The following is a 26,163-nucleotide window of genomic DNA, read 5'->3' on the forward strand; positions in this document are numbered from 1 at the left end:
AGCATGAGTTCATGTCTCTCCAGGCCTCTCTGACAGCACCATTACTTTTAGGGAAGAATTCTTATGCAAAAAAAGATTTCTCCTGTCATGAAAAGCATCAGCAGAAAGCAATATACCCAATGACCACAACAAAGTAAATGGAAAGAACAATAAGAACAAAAGCAAAATGAGCCTGAATACTGTGTAATTATAATGAACTAGCTTGGCCCCCCCAAAAAAAAGAGATAGGAGAATGTATTTTTCCCCCTTCATTACAAAGGTGAGAGATCATAGATTTGAAATATTATGTATATGTCAGCTTTGGTTGATATGTTCATCAGTTTTGCTGAACCACCTTTTTATTCCTCTTTCTTTTATTCTTTGATATTAGTGATGGCTCTCTGGGTGGAGGAGGTGATAATAATAAAAAAATTTTAGGAGGCGTACTACGGGAGACAGAGCTGCTGGTTGATGCAGTGGAGAGAGTACCAGGCCTGGAATCAGGAATATTCCTCTTTCTAAGTTCAAATCCAGCCTCAGACACTTCCTAGGTATGTGAGCTTGGATAGGCAGTCACCTACTCCTATTTGCTTCAATTTCATTATCTGTAAAATGAGCTAAAGAAGGAAATAACAAACCACTCCAGTATCTTTGCCAAGAAAACCTCAAATGGGGGAAAAAAAAAAAAAGAAAGCTTCCAATAGGGTCATGAAGAATCGGACATGATTGAAAATAACTGAACAACTCTAGGAGGTGGGATTTTAGTTTCCTTTCATTCATGAACTAGCTGTGAGTGCTTGAATGGGATTTCTTCACCTCTCTGGTCCTCAGATTCCTCACCTGAAAAATGAGCTGATTAGAGAGAGAGAGAGAGAGAGAGAGAGAGAGAGAGAGAGAGAGAGAAAGAGAGAAGAAGGAGGTAGAGGAAGGGAAGAGAGAGGGGAGAGGGAAGAGGGAGGGGAGGGGGAGAAGGGAAGGAGGGAGAGAGGGTGAGTGTCTCTTGATATCTCCCAGAGAATGGAGGCTCCTTCAGGACAATGTTGTATCTCTAGTATCTAGCACATGCTTGGCTAGACTCTTAATAAATACTTACTGATTGATTGACTCTAGAGCATCCATTCTCAAATTTTTCCATCTCAGGATCTGTTTTTATGTTTAAGAATCATTGAGGACCCCTCAAAGAGTTTTTGTTTGTATGGGTTACACCTGTTGATATTGTATTAGAAATTAAAATATTTTATAATGAAGATAATTTTGACTTTGAAGATCTGCTGAAAGAGTCTTGGGGACTCCCAGATCCCATTTTGAGGACTCTCCCTCTAAACACTAGAAATTCTCCAGTCTCCCCTCTCCCACCCTAGACTTAGCTCTCAGTACCTTGTCTTTGATGCTGTGGTTGCAGCCGGAGCCAATCAAGAAATCCAGAGCATCAAGCTGTCCATGCTCAGCCGCCAAATGGAAAGCTGTCCGATTCAACTTTGATTTCAGAGGAAAAATACAGTTATTTTCAATGCAACCCAACAAAGTAGTCGTCACCTTTCTCCCCAGCCTCCATCACCCTGTCAATCCCATCTCACATTTCCTTGGGGATAGACGCTACAGAAGGACCCCAGAAGCAAACTTAGAGGTCTTGAGCCATCCCTAGAGGTCCACAAAACAGGGACAGCCAATTCCTCTGATGTGCTGAAGGACTGACATTGACAATTCCTTAATACAAAAGTGCCTCAGTCATCCAGCATCCAACTACACACTAGCTTTGACTGAAATTCACCCCTTTAAATATTAATGCTTTATTACATCAGGAATTCATGACTTTAATCAATGTAGGCATAAACCCCCAGTCTCTAGCGACAAACATATTGTGATACCCCATGTGCTATGTGTCTAGGTAAATAAGTATTTCAGAATTGCTGTGGTCAAAAATATTAATACTCTTCTGATGACAAACTTAGCTAGACTGATCCTCAGACAATAGACAATACATGGCTTGTACATTTGTCAATCCACATTTTTAATCCTAAGGCAGTTAAATGGCTCCGTAAATAGGATACCAGGTCTGTGGACAGAAAAATCTGATTTAAAATTCAGTCTCAGACATTTATAGCTGTGTAACCCCTGGACAAGACATTTGACCCTGTTTGCCTTGGTTTCTTTATCTGTAAAAATGATTTGGAAAGGGGCAGCTGGGTAGTGCAGTGGATAAAGCCCCAGTCCTGAAGTCAGGAGGACCTGGGTTCAAATCTAGTCTCAGACACTTAACACTTCCTAGCTGTGTGACCCTGGGCAAGTCATTTAACCCCAACTGCCTCTGCTAAGAAAAAAATTATTTGGATAAGGAAATGGCAAGCCTATCCAGTATTTTTGCCAAGAAAAATCCAAAAGTCATAAAGAATTCGACACAACTGAAAAAATGAATGAACAATCTTCGAGTCCTATCCAACTTGGTAGGACCAACTGGACTTTGCTCTTTGCTGAAATAGGCTTCAAGAATCCAGAGGCATAGAGGGCCTAATGGGACAGAGGAGACAAGATGGTAGTGTGAGTGGTTTGGGGGATGGTGACTGGGTCTGTGCCCAACCTGTCCCAGTCACCCAGATGCAGCATGGGGCCCACACCAAGGATCTGGGAGCAGATGCCAGTTCTCTCTACTGCATCTCACTCTAAAACAGTATTGGGAGTCACAATCCTTTGGTAATCTTACATCAAGTTAAGTTTCCCATATATACTGAGATCATCTTCTTGACCTTTCCTGATAGCACCGAGAGGTGGTCAGGTTAGTGACAGAAAAGCAGTGATAGTTCCAATTTTTGTCTCCGAGGAGACAGCCTGTGAGTTTACAGGAGATAGTCTTTAAATAACAGTGTCTGAAGATATGTTTGGCCAAGTTTTCAATGGTTCTGGGAAACTATTGACAGAAGTCCAGTCGTCCCACTTTCCTGACATTATGGAATGTCCACTCAGTCCTCAATGTCAATGATACCCTGAGGAAATGATTCAAACAGGCATTTCAGCAATAGATGGCTTCACATCTGGCTAGGAGGCAGAAAATTCCCATTTTCTCCTAATGAGGTCCTGCTCAGATCTGATGTCAGACTGCCTTGGGGGAGAAATCCAAAGATGCTGTGGACTCAGTGAAGTAAATTTTATGATTGTATTTGTGCTATGGGTGTAAATGTGGAAATGGCTCAATTCTTCAAATCAGACTTTAAAGAAAATGGTTCAATAGATAATGTCTGTCTCTTCTCACTTGGCCATTGACCCAACCATTGAGATGTTATTGCCCCTCATCTAGCTCTACAGCAGAAACCGATCATTCTAACAGATAAAAGAGTTCTATGCTGAAGCTCTTCAAGAGGTTTCAGCAGCCCAAGAAGTCGCCTCCGATCCTTGTAGCTTACTGGTTATATGTATACAGACTTAGTCATAATATATGAATGAGCGGCTCACGAAAGGCATAAATGGCAAAATTACTCAGATCTCTATTCTCACCATGCCCAATGATGATATCATTCATTCCATCCATGATTTGACTGGAAACATTACCAAAGGACAAATCTAAACGGACAGGCAGCTGCATAAGACACATTTATCCATCTATTAATGTGTTGCTCTCCATGTTCCAGTTAATGAAGTCTGCTGTTGGATAGGTTATGACCAGAAAAGATCATACAGCTGTATCTAACCAGCTGGATGCATGTTATGCTATTAGTAAGGATGAACAAGCCATGAAAGCAGTTGTTGAGAAGAAGCCCTCATTTCAAATGCTCTCCTTTATCTGGAATTTTTATAAAAATTTGAAAGGAATTTTATTGCTCAGGGCATTTATAAAAACGTAGTCTTTGAAACTTTGGACACTGGGTTGGCAGCTCCTCCAAATCCTGCCCAAAGAAATATTGAAGAGAATTCCTTAAAACACTCTGAGCAAATTTTACCCGTGAGATTCTTCAATAAAGAACTAATTTCAATTTCATCTCTGTGAAATATTGGTTTTATTCTTAAGACCCTTCCCCTTCTCACTCCTCCTGACTTGAAGTTTACATGTTACCCTGTAATTAAAACAAAGAACAGGTGTCATATAATGCCAGTTTCCTTATGCTTTATATTGATAATAGACTTTAAAATATCCTCTATTCAAAAAGCCAGTATCTTCCATGCTTTGTTAAAGTGGTTATTAAATTGAAGCTGTCTTTTATTGATGTGTGTGTTTGTACTTAATGGTCTTATTAATCATCTAATTACACCCTAATTATTTGGCTCTCCTGGACTTTATTCCTTTAAACCTCTTCAAGAGTGTGGCTATATGAAGCTCTACTATTTTTCTTAGCCTCCAAATAAAGGACAAGCCTAAATTTGTACAAATCCTTTACAAAGATCCAAGAGACATATATTTAATTCCTCTTAATTGAGAACATCTCCTTTCATCCTAAATACCACTGCTCCCATGCTGCTGCCCAGAACAGATTGTACTTGCTCTTGCCTGTTCATGGGCAGACTAGCAAAGAAAGCCTTTTCTCTAACTTTTACTGTCTGATGATGATGATCTATGTTGATCCCAGAGCAAAGACAACCATTGGCTTCGATTCTGACTCTGGAAGGAGGAGGCATTCTTGGGTTTTGCTGCTACTCCTTCTAAGATAGATATCAAAACGTGTACCTTTCAAACAACTGGTATTTATCTGGTGACAGTGAGTTTCCTGCTTTGTCATGGTGGTCTTTATTAAGCCTCCAATGCAGAGAATTTGGGAAGTCCAGTTATTCTTGTCTGTGCTACAAAAATCTATTTGCTTAGGAAGAACATATCATTCATTTCAGCTTGATAAATTAAGGCATATTAGTATTCTTTCATGTTATTACTGTTTAAATCTCAAAAATATTTACTATCATAACAGACAGGGGAAAGAACAGCACATTTACAGTGTAAATGGATATTTTGAACTCATATATAGAATGTTCTGTTGAAATTCACTATTTGGTCCTGCTTTCTGACCATGCTGACCTCTCTAAGGCTAACCCTATGACACAAATATTAACACGAAGATTCTTTTTTCTGATGTTCTCCCTGCAGCTGTATTCTATGCAGCTTTCCCCTTCTTTGTCTCTTTATGTTCTTTTTAACTTGAGTGTAATTGCAATGTCATTTCTGGGACATTCCATCCTAAAATTGTATAAAATCCTTTATTTTTCTTGGGATCAGAGGGGGTTGGTAACCTGAAAATTCCAGTGTGGAAAATGTGACATCTGAATACGAAATGAAATATGAATATAATATGAAAAATAAATGTTAAGTAAAATGGGGGGGAAAGGAATTCAGTACCATCTCTGCTACACAAGAAGGCATCAGAATAAGATCGTAATAGGGGATTAATAACAAAACTTTCTAAAAGAGCAATTTGGGAATAGAATTCTTTCTAACATATACCATAAGATATACTTCCCTGCCTTCTTATATAGAATTTTTTTAATGTGATTTAAACTTTCTCTTAATGACTCAGGATCTATTAAAAAATATTGGCTATCATAATTTGTTGTACAGTATGCAGATTCCTCTGATCTTTGTGATCTCTTGGTCCATAGCACACCAATACTGTCCATGGTGTTTTCTTGGCAAAAATCCTGGAGTGGTTTGCCATTTCCTTCTCCAATTATCATAATTCAGTTTAACCCAAAAAACATTTATTAAGTACCAGCCTGTTTTCAGAATATGGGAGACAAAGTTTGGAAAAATTTTGGAAAAGGAAAATTGTTCTAGCAATTTTATATTGAGAAAGGGAATAAGCACAATAATATTCTAACATAATCATATATCATAGTTTAGTCAACCATTCTCCAGTTGATGAGCATCCTCTCGATTTCTGATTCTTAGCCACCACAAAAAGAACTGCTATAAATATTTTTGTAAAAATAGATTCTTTGAATTGACTCTAATTCATAAGAAATCAAGCCATTCTCCAATTGATAAATGGTTAAAGGATATGAACAGACAATTTTCAGATGATGAAATTGAAACTATTTCCATTCATATGAGTGTTCCAAATCACTATTGATCAGAGAAATGCAAATTAAGACAACTCTGAGATATCACTACACACCTGTCAGATTGGCTAAGATGACAAGAAAAAATAATGATGAATATTGGAGGGGATGTGGGAAAACTGGGACATTGATGCATTGTTGGTGGAGTTGTGAACGAATCCAACCATTCTGGAGAACAATCTGGAATTATGCCCAAAAAGTTATCAAACTGTGCATACCCTTTGATCCAGCAGTGTTACTACTGGGCTTATGTCCCAAAGAGATACTAAAGAAGGGAAAGGGACCTGTATGTGCACGAATGTTTGTGGCAGCCCTTTTTGTAGTGGCTAGAACCTGGAAAATGAATGGATGCCCATCAATTGGAGAATGGCTGAATAAATTGTGGTATATGAATATTATGGAATATTACTGTTCTGTAAGAAATGACCAGCAGGATGATTTCAGAAAGGCCTGGAGAGACTTACATGAACTGATGCTAAGTGAAATGAGCAGGACCAGGAGATCCTTATATACTTCAACAACAATACTGTGAGGATGTATTCTGATGGAAATGGATGTCTTCAACAAAGAGAAGATCTAATTCAGTTCTAATTTATCAATAATGGACAGAATCAGATACAGGCAGAGAAGGAACATTGGGAAATCAATGTAAACTGTTTTTTTCCTCAGGTTATTTTTACCTTCTGAATCCAATTCTCCCTGAGCAACAAGAAAACTGTTCGGTTCTGCATATATATATTGTATCTAGGATATTCTATAACATATTTAACATGTATAGGACTACTTGCCATCTAGGGGAAAGGGTGGAGGGAGGGAGGGAGGGGAAAAGTGAGAACAGAAGTGAGTGCAAGGGATAATGTTGTAAAAAATTACCCATGCAAATGTACTGTCAATAAAAAGTTATTTAAAAAATAGATTCTTTTCCCTTTTTAAAATCTTTTTGAAATATATTTTATACAACGAATAAGATATAACTATAACACAATATTTATAGCTAGATCAAGTATATTAGAGTGATACAAAACAAAATTTTATGCATTTTATCTGAACATGGATAATATAAATTGTTTTGCTTTGATTCTGTATATTATAAAGTTTGGAGGGGAGGTTTTTCCCAATGGGGAGAAGGGAGAAAAAATAGATTTCTGTTCACTGAAAAAAAATAATTTCAAAAAATGCTATTAGTGCTTCTAGAAAAAGGTCACAATAGCAAGAGGGATCTTGCATGCAGTAACAGTGAGCCCTTCAGAGTTGCACTGAGATTTATGAAACTGTCCTCCAGCCTGCTTAAATAGCCAAATCCCTATCAGCTATTTCTTGGTTTTCTGTCTATGACTTCAAAGTCAGGTGGTAAGCTGCCACTTTTCATCATAAGACTCTAGATTCACAAGTGAAAGGAAACTTAAAGGTCATCAAGTCCAATCCCATCATTTTTACAGTTGAGGAAACCGAGAGCACAGGGCTCCACAAGTAATACATGCTAGAGCTTAAATATGACTGTTGAGGAAGTATGCTGTCAGTGGGGGGAAAAACACTGCTCCTAAAGTCAGAAGACCTGTTTTAAATCTTATCATTGTGGATTATTACCAGTAAGACTTTGGATAAGTGACTTGATATCCTTTTGTGGTCCTGAGTTCTTTTATTTGTAAAATGAAGTAGTTGGATTAGATGATGTCCTTCTTCCACCTTTAAATCTTGTTGATGTTTAGTCATTTCAGTCATATCTCTCTGTGCCCAGTTGGGGTTTTCTTGGCAGAGATACTGGAGCAGTCTATCCTTTCCTTCTCCAGCACATTTTGCAGATAAGAAAACTGAGGCAAAGAGGATTAAGTGTCTTGCCCAGGGTCACACAGCTAGTTAGTGTCCATGGCAGGAAGATGACTCTTCCTGGCTCCAGTCCTGGCACTCTATCCACGGCGCCACCTCATTGCCCAAATCCAAATCTATACCCTTATCATCACCTCCAGGTCTTTAAACTCCACATTCAGGACTCTCTCATGGTTGGGGGATCTACTCCAATAGCTTTTCTCTTCTTGCTCTGCTGGAAGCTTAGCAGCCAGATAAACAAGCTGGTTAAACTACATCTAAAATCTGAATGAAAAGACTTTCTTGTGAATGAAATGTATAAACTTTGGGGCTGCTGTTCCAAGGCCTCTAGGTCAGTTTGGCCTTTTGCTTACTTCTCAGCTGCATCTTATTGTACAGTAAGTTATTAGGGTCATAATCCCCAATCCTGTTATTAAACAAAGCCAATTGGACTGCTTTGGAAATAAGAAGTTTAAACAATCCAGAGTCCCATGGCCCAGGGAATGAGCCATAATCCCTATGATTTAGTATGACACGAGAAATGCTCAGAAAGCAAATTAAAGGGAGGGACATGAGATGCAAAGGAAGATAAGAGAGCCAAAGCTCCACTTAGCCTGAGTCATTACAAAGACTCCTTTCCTAGAATTCTAGAGTCAGCTTGTCCACAGTTTCTCAAGTGAGCACACATTCCAATGGGCAGATACTGTTTCCACAAAGGGCTCTTGCCATCACCAGCAGCAATTTGTTCTAGGAGAGTTCATTTCATTGATTAAGCATGTGCTGATAAATTTCCAGGCTTTTATGTATGGACTCCCTCTGAGAAGACATAGGCAGCGTGAAGAGATTTTGGGAGCTGCTGGATCTACAAGCTGTTTTTGCCATGGCTTCCTCCCATAGTTCTCCAATGGAAAGGAAGGAACAGCTGGTAGATACCCTCCCTCTCCAGCCTTCTCACAAAAGGGGAAATCTACCATCTGCACTTTCTCCTCCTCCCCAATGAACAAATACAATAATATATGTAAAATGCTTTGCAAACCTATCTGAATAGGAACCATTATCATTATCACCATTCTTTCCTCATGGCTTTGGAGAAAATGAGCCTTTTCTCACAAAAGAGGACTATTACAACAGCTTTTTTACTAATCTATTTTTAGTCTTTCCCAGCTCCAAGGACTACTTTCTGAGTTAATCTTTCTTGAGCACCAACTTGATCTGATGTCTTGGAATCATGGAATGTTGAAGCTGGAAAAGCCCTCAGAAATCAGTTAATCCAGCCCCTTCATTCTGCAGATGAGAGAACTGATGGTTCTCCTATTGTCCAAAAGAAATAAAAATTCCCAGACTGGCATTCAAGACTCTCTATGATCCCTCAAAGTTACATCTGGACTTCATCATGGTCTTCAGAAACTCATCATCCATCAAGATCACAACCATCCTAAGATTCATCCCTCATCAGGACTCCATACTCCTGGGGCCCCTCCTTCCTTCTGATTGGACAATGGGGGACTGGACTTCAGAGAGTTCCTCTTACATCTTCCATTGATGGAAAACACACAGGGCAATTGACTCATTTCTCATTTGACCACACTTCTCTGCACTGCAGCGAACTCTTGCCCTCTTTTGAGATATTTATGTATTATTTTCTCCAATTAGACTGAATGTTCCCTGAAGGCAGAAACTCTGTTTTAACTTTGTACCTTTAGCACTAAGCATAAGGGCTGGCTCATAGTTGTTGTTTGTCCTTCATTTTCAAAAAGAACTATAATATAAGGGAATGGAAAATATAATCTATATGACTTAGCATGACATGAAAAATATCCAGAAAAAGCAAATTAAAGGGAGGGATGCCATGATATATGCAAGTGAGTTGGAGTTAAATGAAGCAGGAGTGAGCAAAATCACCAGCCTCACTTTCTCCCCCAGAGCCATCTGGGTCTGGTGGCAAGATATAGATCCGGATAACTAGAGATAAACCTGGAGGCATTGGGAGACTTTGGCCTTTTTAAGGTAAGTTCTTTAACAGCTCTCAGTTTGACTGAGGCAACAATCAATCGGTGTAAGAAATGAGGCAGAAAATGATTTTTTACCTAGTCAAAAATATGGAATCCTGGAATCCAGGATTTGGTCAGGATTCCAAAACAGAAACAATTATTACTTACATTCACTCTGGGGCAATCGGAAACCAAACAATGACCAAGTGAGTCAATCAATGAGAGCCAAAATAATTTCTTTTCTTCCTTCTTTCCCTTCCCTTCCTTCTGCCCACATAGGGTATCATACCCTTACCTGCAAGTGCTTTGCCTAAAGTAATGTAAATTTTGACTGCTGCAACCTCACAAGATATGTTGGAGTTTGTAGGTTAGGACCATGCCTTAAAAGTGGACCATAATTGGTACTTAATAAATGTTTATTGATTGACAATGTATGAGTTGCTCTGATCCTAATTCATTTTGTACTGGAAGCAGCATCTTAACCTTCCCCCATGTGAGTTAGACTAATTTGTCTTTAAATAGTATCAAAATTATCCTTGAAACATGATTGACTCAGGGAAATAATGGCTGAGGTTGTTAAGTTCACTTTCTTGACATAAATCATCCATGAGGAACTTCCTGTATAGTCATGTTCTTGGCCTGTAAACCACAAAAGGCAATTCAGGCAAAGATGCTTTTTGTTTTGGAAGCAATTCTGGAAGTTCTTCTCACATATTGTAGCCAAATATTCTCCTTCTGCTATAGTGAGGTACATCTTTGCTTAATTGTTGAATAACCTGATGTAAATTGTATCTTCCCTTTAACCTTTGGAAGAGGGCCCTGAAACTGTCCCCTTTAATCTGTGAGGGAAGGGTGATTCGGGGTCTCAAGTTCTCTCCTGGGTGGGGCACACCCTTCTGTCCATAAGGTAAACACCCAGAGTAATCTCATTCAATTGGAGATCTTGGCCAGGGACATAATCAACACCTTCTATTGAACTGAAGACCAAGTCCCTGACAGTGTCTCAAACTCTCAGTTAAGTGATCTTATTCAGTTGGAGATCTCATAGTCAATAGTCCTCTATTGTGTGGCTCAAACTGTTCCCCATCCCCCAGACCAAGGTGTACCTGATATAACCAAGAGTTGCTCAAACCTTTGCAGATAGGACCTTTCCTGTCTTTCCTAACAGGACCTTGCCACTGCTGAAGATATTTTCTTCTCAGTGTAAGCCATCTTTGCTATATTCCTTGCCCACTAAGAAGGCTGACTTCCCAGCAAGCTAGCTTCTTAGTGTAATTAAATCCCATTCTCTGCCACAAACATCGGGCCTGTATTTATTAGGGTTTGCAAATTCTTTCGCAAAGCCTGCCACCGGCCAAGGGGATCCCATTGCTGTTAGGGAATCTCTTTCTCTCTATTCTTGCATCTCATCATTTGTACCTCATCAAAAACACCTCTTCCCCTCCTTACTTTGTTTCCCTTCACATACTCCATGCTCGAGTCAATCACTTTTGGTTATTTTTTAATTATTAAGTGTGTCTGAATCTTCATGACGCCATCTGGGGCTTTCTTGGAAAGAATACTACAGTGGTTTGCCATTTCCTTCTCTAGCTTATTTTACAGATGAAGAAACCGTGGCAGAGATTAAATGACTTGCTCAGGATCACACAAGTATTAAGTGTCTGAGACCAGACTTGAACTCACATCTTCCTGATTTCAGGTCAGGTGTTCCTATCCACTGTACCACCTAGTTGCCCCATAATAATAATAATTAACATTTAAGACCCTTATGCTAATAGGTATGATAATAGCACCTATCTCCCAGACTTGCTACGAGGCTCAAATGGGATAATATGTATAAAGTGTTTAGCACAGTGCGTGGCATAGAGTAGGTATTTAATAAATGTTCCCTCCCTTCTTCTCAATAAATGTTTTACCTAACATTTGAAAAAGGATGAAAGGAAGTTGGACCTCTGTTCCAAGAAGACTCTACCCCTACCCAGTTCCCAGATTCAAATTTCATCATTATTATCCTAAAGTGAAAAATGTTGTCACTAGGTTTGTAATAGCTTTTACCTTATCAGTTCGATCAAGGGGCACATCCTCTAAATCTTCCATTATAAACTCCAGCACATGGACATGGCCTCTTTGGGCTGCACAGTGTAGTATGTTCAGACCGTTCTGCAAAAGAAAAAAGGGATGTTCTTTAATATCCTTTGACTTCATCCCCTGCCAACACTGCCCATGTCACCATTCACTGCCTTGGTCATTCTCTTCTAAGGCAAATGTATTAGTGATGCCTTTTTTAAGCCTCTCAATTCCCCTTCTAAATCCCCTGTGTTATTTAATATCTGAAATGGTTTGGGTCCCAGAAATAAGATGGTTATCAGGAGACCAAAGTACATTTTTCCATGAAGTAATGTTATAAAACGAGGCTAAGTTCCATAGAAGAAAATTTTGTTTTCTTTATTTTAGGCATGAGCCTACTAGAAATAACGTAGGTTCTATATGTGCAATCATGTAAAACATATTTCCACATTAGTCATATTGTGAAAGACGAAACTAGACTAAAAGAAAAAACACACACAAAAATAAAGTGAAAATAGTATGCTTCCATCTGTAGTCATACTCCATCAGTGCTTTTTCTAGATATGAATAGCATTTTTCATCATGAGTCCTTTGGAATTATCTTGGATCATTGTATTGTTGAGAATAGCTAAGTCATTCATAGTTAATCATTGTACAATATTTCTTTTTTTCTTTTTTTTAATTAAAGTTTTTTATTTACAAAACATGCATAGATAGTTTTTCCAACATTGACCCTTGCAAAACCTTGTATTCCAAATTTTCCCCTCTTTTCTCTCACCCCCTCCCCTAAATTGCAGGTAATCTAATACATTTTAAATATGTTAAAATATATGTTAAATTCAATATATGTATACATATTTACACAATTATCTTGCTGCACAAGAAAAACTGGACCAAGAAGAAAAAAAAATGAGAAAGAAAATAAAATGCAAACAAACAACAACAGAAAGTGAAAATGCAATGTTGTGGTCCACACTCAGTTCCCACAGTCCTCTTTCTGGATGTAGATGGCTCTCTTCATCACAAGATTATTGGAAGTGGTCTGAATCATCTCATTGATGGAAAGAACCATATCCTTCAGAATTGATCATCATATAATCTTGTTGCCATGTCATTGTACAATATTTCTATTGCTGTATACAATGTTCTCCTGGTTCTACTCACTTTATTCAGTATCAGTTCATATGTCTTTCCAGGTTTTTCTGAAATACCCCTGCTCACCATTTCCTATAGCACAATAGTATCTCCTTACATTTATAAACCACAACTTGTTCAGCCACTCCCTAAATGATAGGCATCCCCTCAATTTCCAAAATTTCATTTGCCACTACAGAAGGAGTTGCTTTAAATATTTTTGTATATGTAGGTCATTTCCCCCTCTGTAAAAAATGTCTTTGACATTTTTGGAAATTGGAAATGGAAATGGAAAATTGGAAACTAGTATGGCAGAAACTAGGCATTGACCAACACCTAACACCCTATACCAAGATAGAGTCAAAATGGGTTCATGATTTAGACAGAAAGAATGAGCAAATTAGAAGAACAAAGAATAATATACTTTTCAGAGCTGTGGAGGAGGAAGAAATGTGTGGCCAAAGAAGAACTAGAGTACATTATGCAAAATGAATAATTTTGATTTTATTAAATTAAAAATGTTTTGTACAAACAAAACCAAGATTAGAAAAGAAGCAGAAAACTTGGGGGAAGGGGAGGAATTTACATCCAAGGGCTCTGATAAGGGCCTCACTGCTGAATGTGTATCACAACATAGTTCTTTCACCTCTTTAATTGTTGTTTGTTTGTTTTTTGTTTTCTTTCTCATTTTTTTCCTTTTTGATCTGATTTTTCCTGTGCAGCAAGATAATTGTGGAAATATGTATAGAAGAATTGCACATTTAACATATATTGGATTACTTGCTGTCTAGGGGAGAGGGTGGGGTGAGGAAGGGAGAAAAATTTGGAAGGGTGAATATTGAAAACTACCTTTGCATGTATTTTGAAAATAAAAAGCTTTAAAAAAATATACACCCCTCTCCCCTTTATTTCTATACCAGCTATCATGGCGGGAGTGGAATACCCAAAATTCAGGTAACAGAAAGGAGTGGGAAAAGGACTAAGGGAGTTTTTTAACAGATGAAGAGAATGGATCATAGGTAAGGAAGCCTGTAGGGGAGAGAAGGAATAAATATCCTGGTCATCCCTATTGCTTTCAGTGAGGGAACAAAAGTTTCAGTGGTTTGGTCTGTAAGTCCTTGGCTATAGAGGGGGAGAAAAGAGGAGAAAGGGAAGGTGGGGGGAAGAGGGCATGGCGGAGGGGACAGAGGGAGGAAAGGTAAAGGAGGAAGGGAGAGACGGGGACAGGGAAAAGAGGGAAGGGAGATGGAAAAGAAGGAAGGGAGAGGGAAAAGAGGGAGGGGACAAGGAAAAAGAGAGAGGGAGGAAAGGGAATAGAAGGAAGGGAGAGGGAAAAGAGGGAGGGGACAAGGAAAGAGAGGGAGGAGAGGGAACAGAAGGAAGGGAGAGGGAAAAGGGAAAAGAGGGAGGGGAAAGGGAAAGAGGGAGGGGGAGAGAGAAGAGAGGGAGGGGAGAAGAAAAAGAGGGAGGGGGAAGGGAAAGAGGAAGGGGGAACAGGGAGAGGGGAGAGACAAGGAGAAGGGGGAGATAGGGAGAAGGAAGAGCACAAGGTAGGATGGGGGGAAGGAAAAGTGAGAGGGAAGGGGAACAGAACCATTTTACTTGTATTCCCATCTCCTCTCTCCTCCCCATCTGCCTCTTACACATAAAGAATGTACTTACCACACTTTTCCCCAAGGTTGTATCCCTGTTTGGATCCCAGAACCCCAGGATAGTCATGCTTAAGCTTTATAGACTATAATCCAGAAGCTAGTTGGGGAAATAGCATTGGGGGTGAAGGGTGGAGATCCTGCTTTATTACCTTGCTTGCTCACATTCCTAGGCTTCTCAGTAGTTCACTCATCAAACCTGCTCCCAGCTAGGGGCAGGTGGGTTCTGTAGTCCCGACTCATCTGCCCCCAGATTTAAGCAGGGGTCTCACCTTGTCCTCACAGTTGCTCTTGGCCCCTGAATTGACTAGCAGCTGTAGGATCCTTAGGTGGCCAAACCAGGCAGAGAGAAGCAGTGCATTCATCCCAAACTAGAGGGAGAGAGGAAGAAAAATGCAGACTGTTTTTGTCTTCATTCTTCCTGTAGCTGTGTTTCTTCCTGCTTCGTGGAGGCGTGTTTATTTCTTTATGTACTCATATCACATCCCCAGACATCCCTGCATGTCCATGTGCTGAGGCATCTGAATCCATTCTTACCTATGTGTCTGCGTGATCTTCTATCTGCAAATCTAGGAACCTAAATTTCAGATAATTTTCTAATTGTGACTTTTAGTCTCAGAATTTTAGGGTCAGGAGAGAATTTTGAAGTCATATGGTTCAATGTTCCATCTAATGCAAGCATCTCCTCTCCCAGGGAAGATGCTTGGCAGTGCCTGGCACATAATAGGCACAAAATAAATGTCTGTTAACTCACTGCCTAAAGACAACCTATCTCAGCAATGGTTATCTAACCCTCATTTCTCAGGACAGCCCATTCCACTGAAAAACCCTTTATGTTAAGGCAAAATTTTATTCCATATAACTAACACAATGGTCCTATTGCGTAAACTCTAGATCAGGGGTCTCCAAACTCTGGATTTCTCATATTCACTTTCTCTCAGCCAGTCCTCTAGCTCAGACCTTTATCACTTTTTTGGACTTGTAATAGTCTCCTACTTGATCTTCTTGTTTTATGTTTCTCTCTGCTCCAATTCATCTTTTTTTTTTTTTTTTTTTTTTGGGTAACTTTGCATATTTTCTTTCTTAAACATATATTTTATTTAAAAAACAAAATAAGAAAAAAAAGAAAAGCAAAAGGAATACAGTACAAAACACAAGACAAGAAAACATTGTCAATGTGTTCAGCAGAAGATAAGGAAGATTCAAAATATAAACAAAGTATCAGTTCAAGAAAGTGCATATATATAAATATATATATATTAGTAAAAGAAATTATATTCATGGGTGTCTATCTTTTCTTTACTTCCTTGTGAATTGTTCTCCTGTCCAGCCTTTACCGAGTTGCCAAAGTGATTTTCCTCAAATTTAAGAGTATAACCTTGATATTCCCTGATCAATCTTATCATAATCTAGTTAAAACCTCCAAAGATGCCCTATTGATTCTAGGATCAAATATTTTTTCTTTACTTTATCCTTTAAAAAATATTTATTTTTATAAGTTTTATAGTGTGCATATATAGTACTATATGTATGTACATATGTGTACATACAGTAGATATGTACATATGTATATACATGTGTACATGCATGTAGTGTGTGTGTGCATATAGTAATGTATGTATATAATGTAAATATGCACACATATTGGTGTGTGTCCTAGTTGATCAAAAGTATAATACCCAGAATTGAAGACAATACTCTGAATGTCTAGAGTAGATTGCTATAGTAATGATTAATAAGGCTGATCATGGAATCATTATTTCTCCTGATATGTTATAATGTTTCTATTAAAGAAATGCAAGATTTCATTAGCTTTTAATTTTTTTTAAATAGCTGTATCACACTGTGGTCACCTTAAAATCTCAAATCACAGAACTATCAAACAAATTCCACACATACCCGCATTCCATATTTGCATCCTTTTTTTAATCTGAACTTTATATGTCTCTTACATTTCATCTAAATGGCTCCAATCCATTATTTCAGCCTGTTAAGATTATTCTGATTTTTAACTACTCAAAGGAATATAATACTTGAAATTTATAAAGTATTCTATTATCATATAAAGAATTTCTTCCAATTTTATGAGACCTGGAAATTTTTGGTAAAAACCTAAATCCTATGTCTTCTTATGTCATTAATACAAAATATAGAAGAAGATCTGCCCTTGGTTCTATCCTGTCCTTCCAGCTTTGTGTAACCTGCAAATTTTATACATAATCCTTCCATGTTCTATGAATGCTTCCATTGATAGGAAACTCACTGAATTTTGAGACCACTAATTTAAAGTTTGGGGTGTGTGTGTGTGTGTGTGTACGTACATATATATATATATATGTGTATTTCTTTATCAGCCAGCCCCATTCACATTCTTGAACATTTACAAAATCCCACAAGGCCATCTAGTCCAACTCAAACCTGAATAATAAATCTTTCTATAATATATCTGACAAATGATCATCCAGTTTTTACTCAAAGACTTGTAATGAAGGGAATCTACCTCGAGAGGTAGCCCATACCATCTGTGGATGGCTTTGATTGTTAGGAAGGTTTTCCGTCCCCCAAACCTAGCTATGACTATGCTCATTTTTCCTAGTTCTATCCTCTAAAACCAAATGGAACAAGTCCATTTCTTCTTCTTCCCAGCAGCAGACCTTCAAATGCCAGACATCAGATGCACACTAAATGTTGCCCTTTTTTGTTGTTTTGTTTCTGTTTTTTGGTTTTTATTTTTATTTTTGATGAGGCAATTGGGGTTACATGACTTGCCCAGGGGCACACAGCTAATAAGTGTTGAGTGTCTGAGGCCAGCAAATGTTGTATTGCCTCTTCCCAGTGAAATATTCTCTATTTATCCATGGACCTCTCTGGATTTCTTTATTTTGATGTCACTCCAGATGCTTATAAGTTTGTTTCCATGGTCTATATACCATTATTAAGGCACTATTGTATTCTTTTTAGTTTGGAAGGTGTAAATTAAATCATAAAGGTTGGTGGATCAAATTCAGAGTGAAAACCCCAAATTTACAAAGTAAGACACAAAGAGATCTTTTTTTTTGCCCAGAAATACAGAGTAAGAGACAATGGCCCAGCACCACCTACTTACCATGTCCTTGTCATCCACAGACACTTCATACTCCAGGAGTAGTCTCACAGCTTGCTCATGCCCAGCTCCAGAAGCCCAGTGTAGTGCCAACCTGCCCACCTGTTTCAGAAGAACAGAGATTCCATCAGCCTTAAACTTGGGTTGCTTCTTTCTTGGCTGTTATCCACAAACTACTCAAAAAAATCACACCCTATTTTCTCTCCTTTATTCTCCTCCCAGTGGACTCCTGCTATATTCTAGCCTCCTAATTCTAAGCCTGCTAAAATTCTAGCCTTCTCTTCTTGCTTCTGATTTTTAAATTTTTTTTAAATTGAATTTCACATTTAAATTGATAAAATAGTATTTCAAAAATATAAAATGCATAGGATTTATCCTTGAACATGACAAAAAAAAAAAAAAAAAAAAAAGGAGTAGCCAAGAGGGGGAAAAAGTGACCTTAAGGTCAGAAAGGAGAGGAAGGAAGAATAAATGAGAGCCTGGTATGATGGAGCTCTCTTCAAGGATCAAAATGGTAGGAAAGGTAAAATAATGTATAATTAGTCTTGGAACCCACCTTATCAGAAGAGTGTTTTGCTGCTGACATTAGTAATTGAAGGAAATGTTAAGTTTTAATCAGAGGTTAATGAAAATAAAGATATCATTTCCCCCCATTTAAGTTCCACAGATCTCCTGTAATCTATTCATGGACCTCCCCCACCCCAAATCCCAGAAAAGTTAAGGGGTTCTAGAGAGAAAAATGACTTACATTGTTTTTAGCTCTGATATTGACTCCTATTCCAATCAATTCTTTCATCTTCCCAACATTGTTCTGTCTGGCTGCCTCATGGAATTGTCTCTCCAAAGGAAGCACTAAAGGGAAAAGGAAAGAAAGATGGAATACAAGGCAGCAAAGGATTAAAAAAAGAAACTTTGAATATATAACTGATAAGCATCATAATGAAGGGCCAAAGGACCAAAGAAAGGAGCCAGCCCTAGCTCTGGTTTTTATCCTTCAAGTGAGCAATCCAGACCAAGTCACTCACCAAAAAACTATCTTTGAACCTGAGAGCCTAAGTAAATCCACTCTGGATTATACCCATGATCTACTGAGTCTGGAATCCAATCTCCATTTGGCCAGGAGAGAAGATTGATGAAAATCTTCTGAGAGTTCATGACCATTACTTTGTAACATCAACTTCAAAAGATTAATGTATCAAAAACCCTAGTTTTTCTTGTTGTTGTTTGGTTTTTGTTCTTGAAGAGCCATCCAAATCCAGTGGCCAGATATGGACCAGGAGATGGCCCTGCATGCAGATCTGGACCTTTTAAAGCTAAGGTCTTTAAGAGGTCTCATTTTGACTGAAATAATGCCCAATCAGTAATTAAGGCTAGGTAAGAAATGAGGCAGAAAATGGCCTCTTTTATCTAATTTAAAAAAAAAAAAAAAAAAAAAAAAAAAACCTCAATCTGAGAGGAGAAAACTCTCAAGATTTCTGACCAAAACAGAAACAATTGCTATTTACCTTCTAATTTTTTTTTCTTCTTTAATGACCCATTATGAATGCTGCATTGACCCTCAGCAAATTATACAAGCAACATAATTTGTCTTCAGCAATGCAGACCTCTCTGGTCTTCCTTGACCTCCATTACTCTCAATAATACCCCTTTCTCTCTTCTCTCCTCCCGACCCTTCCATCAAATTGCTTTTAGGATAAAATCTGAAACCCATCACACTGATAGATTTCAAAGAGTGGACAGCTGAGTACTGAGGGAAGAGAGCTTACAGCTGATACAGTTTTGAAACTATACTCCCTTTCCCCTCCAGCTTTTCTCCCTAGGCTATTAAAGAAGGTTATTAATGAGGATGAGGAAAATTGTGGGAGAGGGAAAAGGGGAAGGGTCATGGGAGAGGGGGAAAAGGGAAGGAGAGAGGGGAAGGAATGAAAGCAGTAAAACCGACTAGTTGTATGAGAGTTAATATAATGAATGCCAGAGCTGGGATCCAGAAAAAAGATTTTGACATGCAACTATGCTGGAATGAATGTAAAACTACTAAATTACACAATGACTTCAATAATATAAATGTAAAGAATAACCACACTTATACAAAAAAAATCAAAAGCTAATGTTGCAAACTTATAAGCATGTACCAAAGAAAGAGCTATAAGAAGATACCTCTATCCCCAGTCTTTACAGAGATGGGAGGTGCCGGATATAATACAAAGCAGACATTTTCAGGCTTTTTTGATATATTGATTGGTTTTTGCTGATTGTTTTTATCTCATTTCGTTTTTCCTTAAATTTTTCCTTAAATTAAAGATTTATATGGGATGATTCTCTGAGATGAAAGAGAAATAATGAGAAAAATTCTGGTTCTGTGAAAAAAAATACCAGAACATATCAATAAAGGAAAGTCATACCTCGCTGTTTAGTTTTATTTTTTTAATCAACTCTACAAGTATAAGATAGAAGTGCGGCTACAGAACACCTGCAAAAGACATGAAGGTGTGGAGGGATCTTTGAAGGCTCCATTGGAGTCATGGGGCAATATGGCAGTCAAAGATGTTTAGTGTAAATTTAGATTACAATAAGGAAGTTGTAGTATGCAGGAGAAGGGAGGTGACTGTTCCTCCCCCTCCATATTCAGCTCTGGTTGAACCATCTGAGTATCCTGTTCCATTCTTGACAAATTGAAAGTTATCTAAAGAAAGGTAACAGGAGGGACAGGTAGGTGGTGCAGTGGACAGAGTATCAGCCCTGAAGTCAGGAAGACCTGAGTTCAAATGTGTCTCAGATACTTAACACATCCTAGCTTGTGACTCTGAGCAAGTCACTTAACCCCAATTGCCTCAGCAAAAAACAAACAAACAAACAAACCTGGATAGTGATAAGCTTTGAAATCATGCCCCAGTAAGACTGATTGAAAGAACAACTGGGAAATTTCTCCTGGAGAAAAGAAGACATCATAGCTTTCTTCAAGCATCTGAAGGGATGACACTTGGAAGAAGGATTCTATATTCTGTTCTGCACGTTACAAGAGAACAGGAAATTGGGCTTAAGTATGAGAGTTTTCCCAACAGTCCAGATTTTCAAAAATGGGCCTTTTTTGGAGACAGTGGGTTGTCCCCTGCTAAAAAATCTCCAAGCAAGTGTTGGTTGTCCACTTGTGGAATGATGTAGAGGTCTTTCTTGTTCAGACATAGATAAGACTAAACAGTCTCCAAGATTGTGATTTTCTGGAAAGGGTGGTTTTTTATTTGTTTGTTTGTCCTATTTCTCTTTGGATCCTTTTATCTAAATTCCTTGAAAAAGCTATCTACAATAGGTGTCTTGACTTCATTTTCTCTCATTCTCTTAACCCCTTAAAAATCCAGCTTTTAATCTTATCATTATCCTCTTCTCAATCCTCATTCCCATTGACTTGTCTGTAATCTCTGGCATTATTGATCACTCTCTCTTCCTTGAAACTCTCTTCTAAGTTTTCAGACTACCACTCTCTCTCCTGGTTTTCCTCCTACCTACCCAACCACTCCTGCCCTGTCTCCTTTGCTGGATCCTCTTCCAGATCACACCCTCTCAATATAGCAATTTTCATAAGTTCTTCAGATTGTCTTGGATTACTGCATTGCTTAAAAATTCTTATAAATGATCTTTTCTTGGGGAGGAGGAATACAAAAAGAAAATTAGGTGATATAAAAACAAAAGATATCAAAAAATCTATAATCTTTTTATTAAAGCTTTTCATTTTTAAACCATATACATAGATAATTTTCAAAATTCACCTTTACAAAACCTTGTATTCCAAATTTTTTTCCCTCCCTTTCCCCTATTCTCTCCCCTAGATGGCAAGTAATCCAATATATGTTAGACACGTGCAATTCTTCTATACATATTTCCACAATTATGCTGCACAAGAAAAATCAGATCAAAAAGAAAAAAACGAGAAAGAAAACAAAATGCAAGCAAACAACAAAAAAGTGAAAATACTATGTTGTGATCCACACTCATCCTCACAATCCTCTCTATGGGCGCAGATGGCTTTCTTTATCACAAGACCATTGGAACTGACCTGAATCATCTCATTGTTGAAGAACCAAATCCATCAGAATTGATCATTGTATAATCTTGCTATTGCCAAGTATAATGATCTCCTGGTTCTACTATCAGTTCATGTAAGTCTCTCCAGGTTTCTCTGAAATCATTCTGCTATTGTTTCTTATAGACCAATAATATTCCATAATATTCATATACCATAACTTAGTCATTCTCCAACTGATGGGCATCCACACAGTTCCCAGTTTCTTGCCACTAAAAAAGGGCTGCCACAAACATTTTTGCACATGTGGGTTCCTTTCCCTCCTTTATGATCTCTTTGGGATACAAGCCCAATAGAAACACTCCTGTGTCAAAGGGTATGCACAGTTTGATAGCCTTTTGGGTATAGTTCCAAATTGCTCTCCAGAATGGTTGAATCAGTTCACAATTCCATCAATGATGTATTAGTTCCTAATTTTCTTACATCCCCTCCAACATTTGTCATTATTTTTTCCTGACATCTTAGCCAATCTGAGAGATGTATAGTGCCTGAGTCTCTATAAGCTTAATGTTTTATTATTACCAAACCATCTGCCAAATTGTGATCCTTGTCTGTGGTGCAAGGTCCTGGACTCCACTGTGTATTCATGGTCAGGTTGCTGATACACCTCAGATACAGATGGAAAATGTGCTAGGCAACAGACCTACTTACTAAACAGCTGCTTTTTCCTAGAATGTGTAGACCTTTCATATGTTCTATGAAGGCTTGTTGACTTGAAAGATTATTTATATCAGTATGAATTTACAGAAATCTCAGGTGAGAAATGGGCCTTGAGAAATCATCTGGAACATCCTACCCAAAATAAGAATTAATTTAGAATATGAGATCATAGATTTAGAGCTAGAAGAAAACTTAGAAGCCATAAAGTCTAACCCTATAATTTTACAAGTGAGTAAACTGAGGTACCCTGACTTGCCCAGGGTCATGTGGCTTGTAAGTATTTGGTGTGGAATTTGAAGCTATGTCTTCCTGCCTCTAAGTCCAATTACCTATCCCCTATTACATCCCACCTCAATTGCTCTCCAGATCTTTAGCTTAATTGAGGGATGAGGTGGTGAAGAGAAAGGGCTGCCCTCTCAGTCCACGCAAGTCATTTTTGAACCTAAAGCACTTGGGAGAGATCTAGATACAGCATTACTAGGGAAAGCTTTGTATAGCTAACAGATAACATAAAGACACTGGCTCCTGAAAGTATCAGGAAGGAAAGAGGCACAAAAAGGGGAAGAGACTAGTCCTCTTCCTTCTTCATCATTCTGCCTGAGTGAACCCTGTCCCCAAACCAGGAGAGAAGATTTACAATGGTAGGAGAATGATAGATATACTAGTCAGGGAAAATCTTGCCATGATGCTGTGAGTGTTCCTGGTCTACCTACCCATGAGCCATAGATCATGGATCCAGAGCTGCAAGGTATCTTGGAGGCCATCTAATTCTTCCCTTTCATTTCCTAGCTCGACCAGACTCTATATGTTACCTCAGAGTTATGGTTCATTTCAGCCAACACATTTTTTCTCCGATGTAGTGAACACCTCAAATGAGGGCCATAACGGAACTAGTCTTTTTTTTCCCCCTTCCGATCAGCTCTTTCTCAGCCAGTCAGGTGCAAAAGAACCCTAGACAACAAACTGGCAGACTGCAATGGTGTGAAACAGGCCAAGTCAGATTCAGATCTTGCTCCAATAATCTATGGCTGTGGATGTGAGCCAAGTGAAGATGGGTTTCAGGAATCAACCTTCCCACATACAACTTAGGGTGCTCCTGATTAATAAATGCATTTGCAAGTTGTTCGCTCTCTCTAGGCCTGTTTCTTCATCTGTAAAATAAAAAGCTTCTGCCGAGCAGATCTTGGCATTCGAATTTTGGAGATTCTGTGACTTCGAAATCAAAAGACCTCAGAGACCAAATAGAAATCCTTTGAGGTTTCCAAATAAGATTCCCTTCTCACTCTTTCCATTCATTTGTGTGGGGAATCGTTCCCAGATCAATTCAAGCAGGGCTGCGGGACTTGGCTTCCACTCCACCATGCATCTAACACCGTCAGTTTGCATAAATGACTTGGAATGAGCAGAGAATTGTCGTCTAGCTATTTGGGACGGCTGAGAATGCCTAAATCGGAATTATAAATCAAAATGGAAGGGAAGCCTCCCTCCCTCCTCCCCGCACTGCCCCCAAATCCGCAAACCCACAGGGAGCATACACTTAAGGAAGCTCGCCAAGCACTTTCAGTCCGCTTATCTGTCCGTCTAGGAGCAGGGGAACCTCTGAAGCCCGCGCCCCAAAGCGCGCAGTGGCCCAGCACCGCTGGGGATGCTTGCAGTCCGGCCTGCAGCCGGCCGAGAGAAGCCCCACACGCGCTCTGCGCGGCGCGACAACGAGAAGGAGCCTCCCCCGAGGGCAGAGCCCCCAGCCTCCCCACACGCCTCCTCCCCTGAGGCCAGGAAGAAGGCAGCACCCCCGGAGGACCACGCGCCCCAGACGCACGGACTCACGGCAGTCATTCTCCAAGGCTAGCTGCTCCTCCATGCCCCTGATGACGCTGCCACGCCTGCTCCACCGCCTCCGCTCCAGCCCCCCAGTGCTCAGTTCCCCGGCCTTGCCGGCGGTGGGAGAGAAGCGGAGCCCAGAGGCCGAAGGCTCCCAGAAGCAGCCGGACAGAGCCCCGGCCCGCGGACATAGGCGCGCTCCTGTCGGGAACCAGGAGGTGAAGCTTCGCCGGTGCTGCGTACTGAGAGGGGCGGGGGCGCCTCTCCAGCTTTCGGGGTGGCTGGGAAGAACGGAAGGCAGGTGATTGGAAGTGGGAATGGGAAAGGGAGCGATGATAGGGCAACGGCGACTGAGCAACGGCTCAGACCTCCGGATCCCAGGGGGGTCTGTCAGTCCGGCTCCAGGCATCGAGTTTACATATAACAGGCCTTCAATAAGGGTGTATGAAACTGACCCTAGGGGACTCTCCTTCTGTCCTTCGGATGGGCACTTCCTTTGTTTCCTGCCACATAAATCCTAGGTTTCCAAGCTCTCCTCACCTGTTGAATTTTTATGCTTCCTTCTGTAGCCCTAACTCAAATGCCGCTTTTTTGATCTCCTAGGCCAGAAAATGGCCCTTTTCCTTTAGACCTCTCATTGCATTTTATTTTGGGACGTATCAGGTTGTCTACTATATTGTCTATGTTTGTGTCTTATCCCCTTCTTTGACTGGAAGCCCAAGGAGGGTAAGGACTGTCTTAAATAAATACTGCATCTTTCTGGAGTCATGAAAATCTGGATTCAAATCCTGCCTTTATTACTTACTGTGGGGCCATAGATAAGTCACATAAACTGAGATTTCCTCATTCATATGGGAGAGACAATAATGCCTATGGTATCTCTCTCATTAATGGGGCTAGATGATACCATAGTACACAGCGATCTGGGTCTGGGGTCAGGAAGATTCATCACCTCAAATGTGGTCTTGGATACTTATTAGCTGTGTGATACTTGACAAGTCACTTAAGCAGGCTTCCCTCAGTTTTCTCATCTGTAAGATGAGCTGGAGAAGGCAATTGCAAACTACTCCAGTATCTTTGCCAAGAAAACCACAAGTTTAACATAACTGAACAACAAAATAGCTCTTTTTTTAATGGGATTCAAAAGAGATAATCTATAGAAAACTCTTGGCAAATGTTAAATTGCTACAGTGTAGAAATGTCAGTTACAATATTATCACCATCTTCCCCCAAGCCTAGCATAGTGGGCTGAATATAGTAATACCTCTAACCCCACAGAAAAGCAAAATAGCACTTTAGATGTGGGGAAGAGCTACTGTACCGAAGCAGACCACACATAGAGGAAATTCCTTCTGAGGGCCTCACAATTTTGAAAGTATTGAATCATATTTGACAAGATATCTCAGAAAAAGTACACCAAAGAATAGGGATAAAAAGTTGGATCTGTGATTTTACTGGTATAGTAAACTCCCTGGTAAAGAATCTCTTTCCTCTGATGAAGATCTGCACCTTCTCTGCAACTTCTGCTCTCAGAGTAGTGCCTAGATACAGGGGTCCTCAAATTTTTTAAATAGGGGGCCAGTTCACTGTCCCTCAGACTGTTGGAGGGCCGGACTATAGTAAAAACAAAACTTTTGTTTTGTGGGCCTTTAAATAAAGAAACTTCATAGCCCTGGGTGAGGGGGATAAACATCCTCAGCTGCTGCATCTGGCCTGTGGGCTGTAGTTTGAGGACCCAGTTAAAGGAAGGCTAAGTAATGTGCTAAAGGTCACACTGTGTATGTTAGGGGACAGACTTGAGCCCAAGTCATTGTCAAAGTGGTTCATGCTGGCTTTCTATTA

The 26,163-nt window shown here is 39.4% G+C and overlaps 1 protein-coding gene and 1 pseudogene across 3 annotated transcripts in view; one reads left to right on the forward strand and one right to left on the reverse strand.

Moving 5' to 3' along the window:
• Positions 1–24,929, reverse strand: part of ANKDD1A (ankyrin repeat and death domain containing 1A) — a 47,375-nt gene extending 22,446 nt beyond the window's left edge. For 2 of the 3 annotated variants that reach the window (XM_031955376.1, XM_031955374.1), the window contains exons 1-6: positions 24,328–24,929; positions 18,511–18,614; positions 17,766–17,864; positions 14,932–15,030; positions 11,865–11,969; positions 1,357–1,455 (exon numbers count right to left, since the gene is read on the reverse strand). In XM_031955376.1, the coding sequence (XP_031811236.1) occupies positions 1,357–1,455; positions 11,865–11,969; positions 14,932–15,030; positions 17,766–17,864; positions 18,511–18,614; positions 24,328–24,730 (909 nt within the window). In that variant the 5' untranslated portion in view covers positions 24,731–24,929. The remainder of the gene's footprint in view (positions 1–1,356; positions 1,456–11,864; positions 11,970–14,931; positions 15,031–17,765; positions 17,865–18,510; positions 18,615–24,327) is intronic. The other variant, XM_031955375.1, reaches the window with a different exon arrangement.
• Positions 2,510–3,938, forward strand: LOC105749535 (annotated as a pseudogene).
• Positions 24,930–26,163: the final 1,234 nt, after the last annotated feature.

The sequence above is a fragment of the Sarcophilus harrisii genome, chromosome 2 (assembly GCF_902635505.1).
Source record: "Sarcophilus harrisii chromosome 2, mSarHar1.11, whole genome shotgun sequence".
Lineage (NCBI taxonomy): Eukaryota > Metazoa > Chordata > Mammalia > Dasyuromorphia > Dasyuridae > Sarcophilus > Sarcophilus harrisii.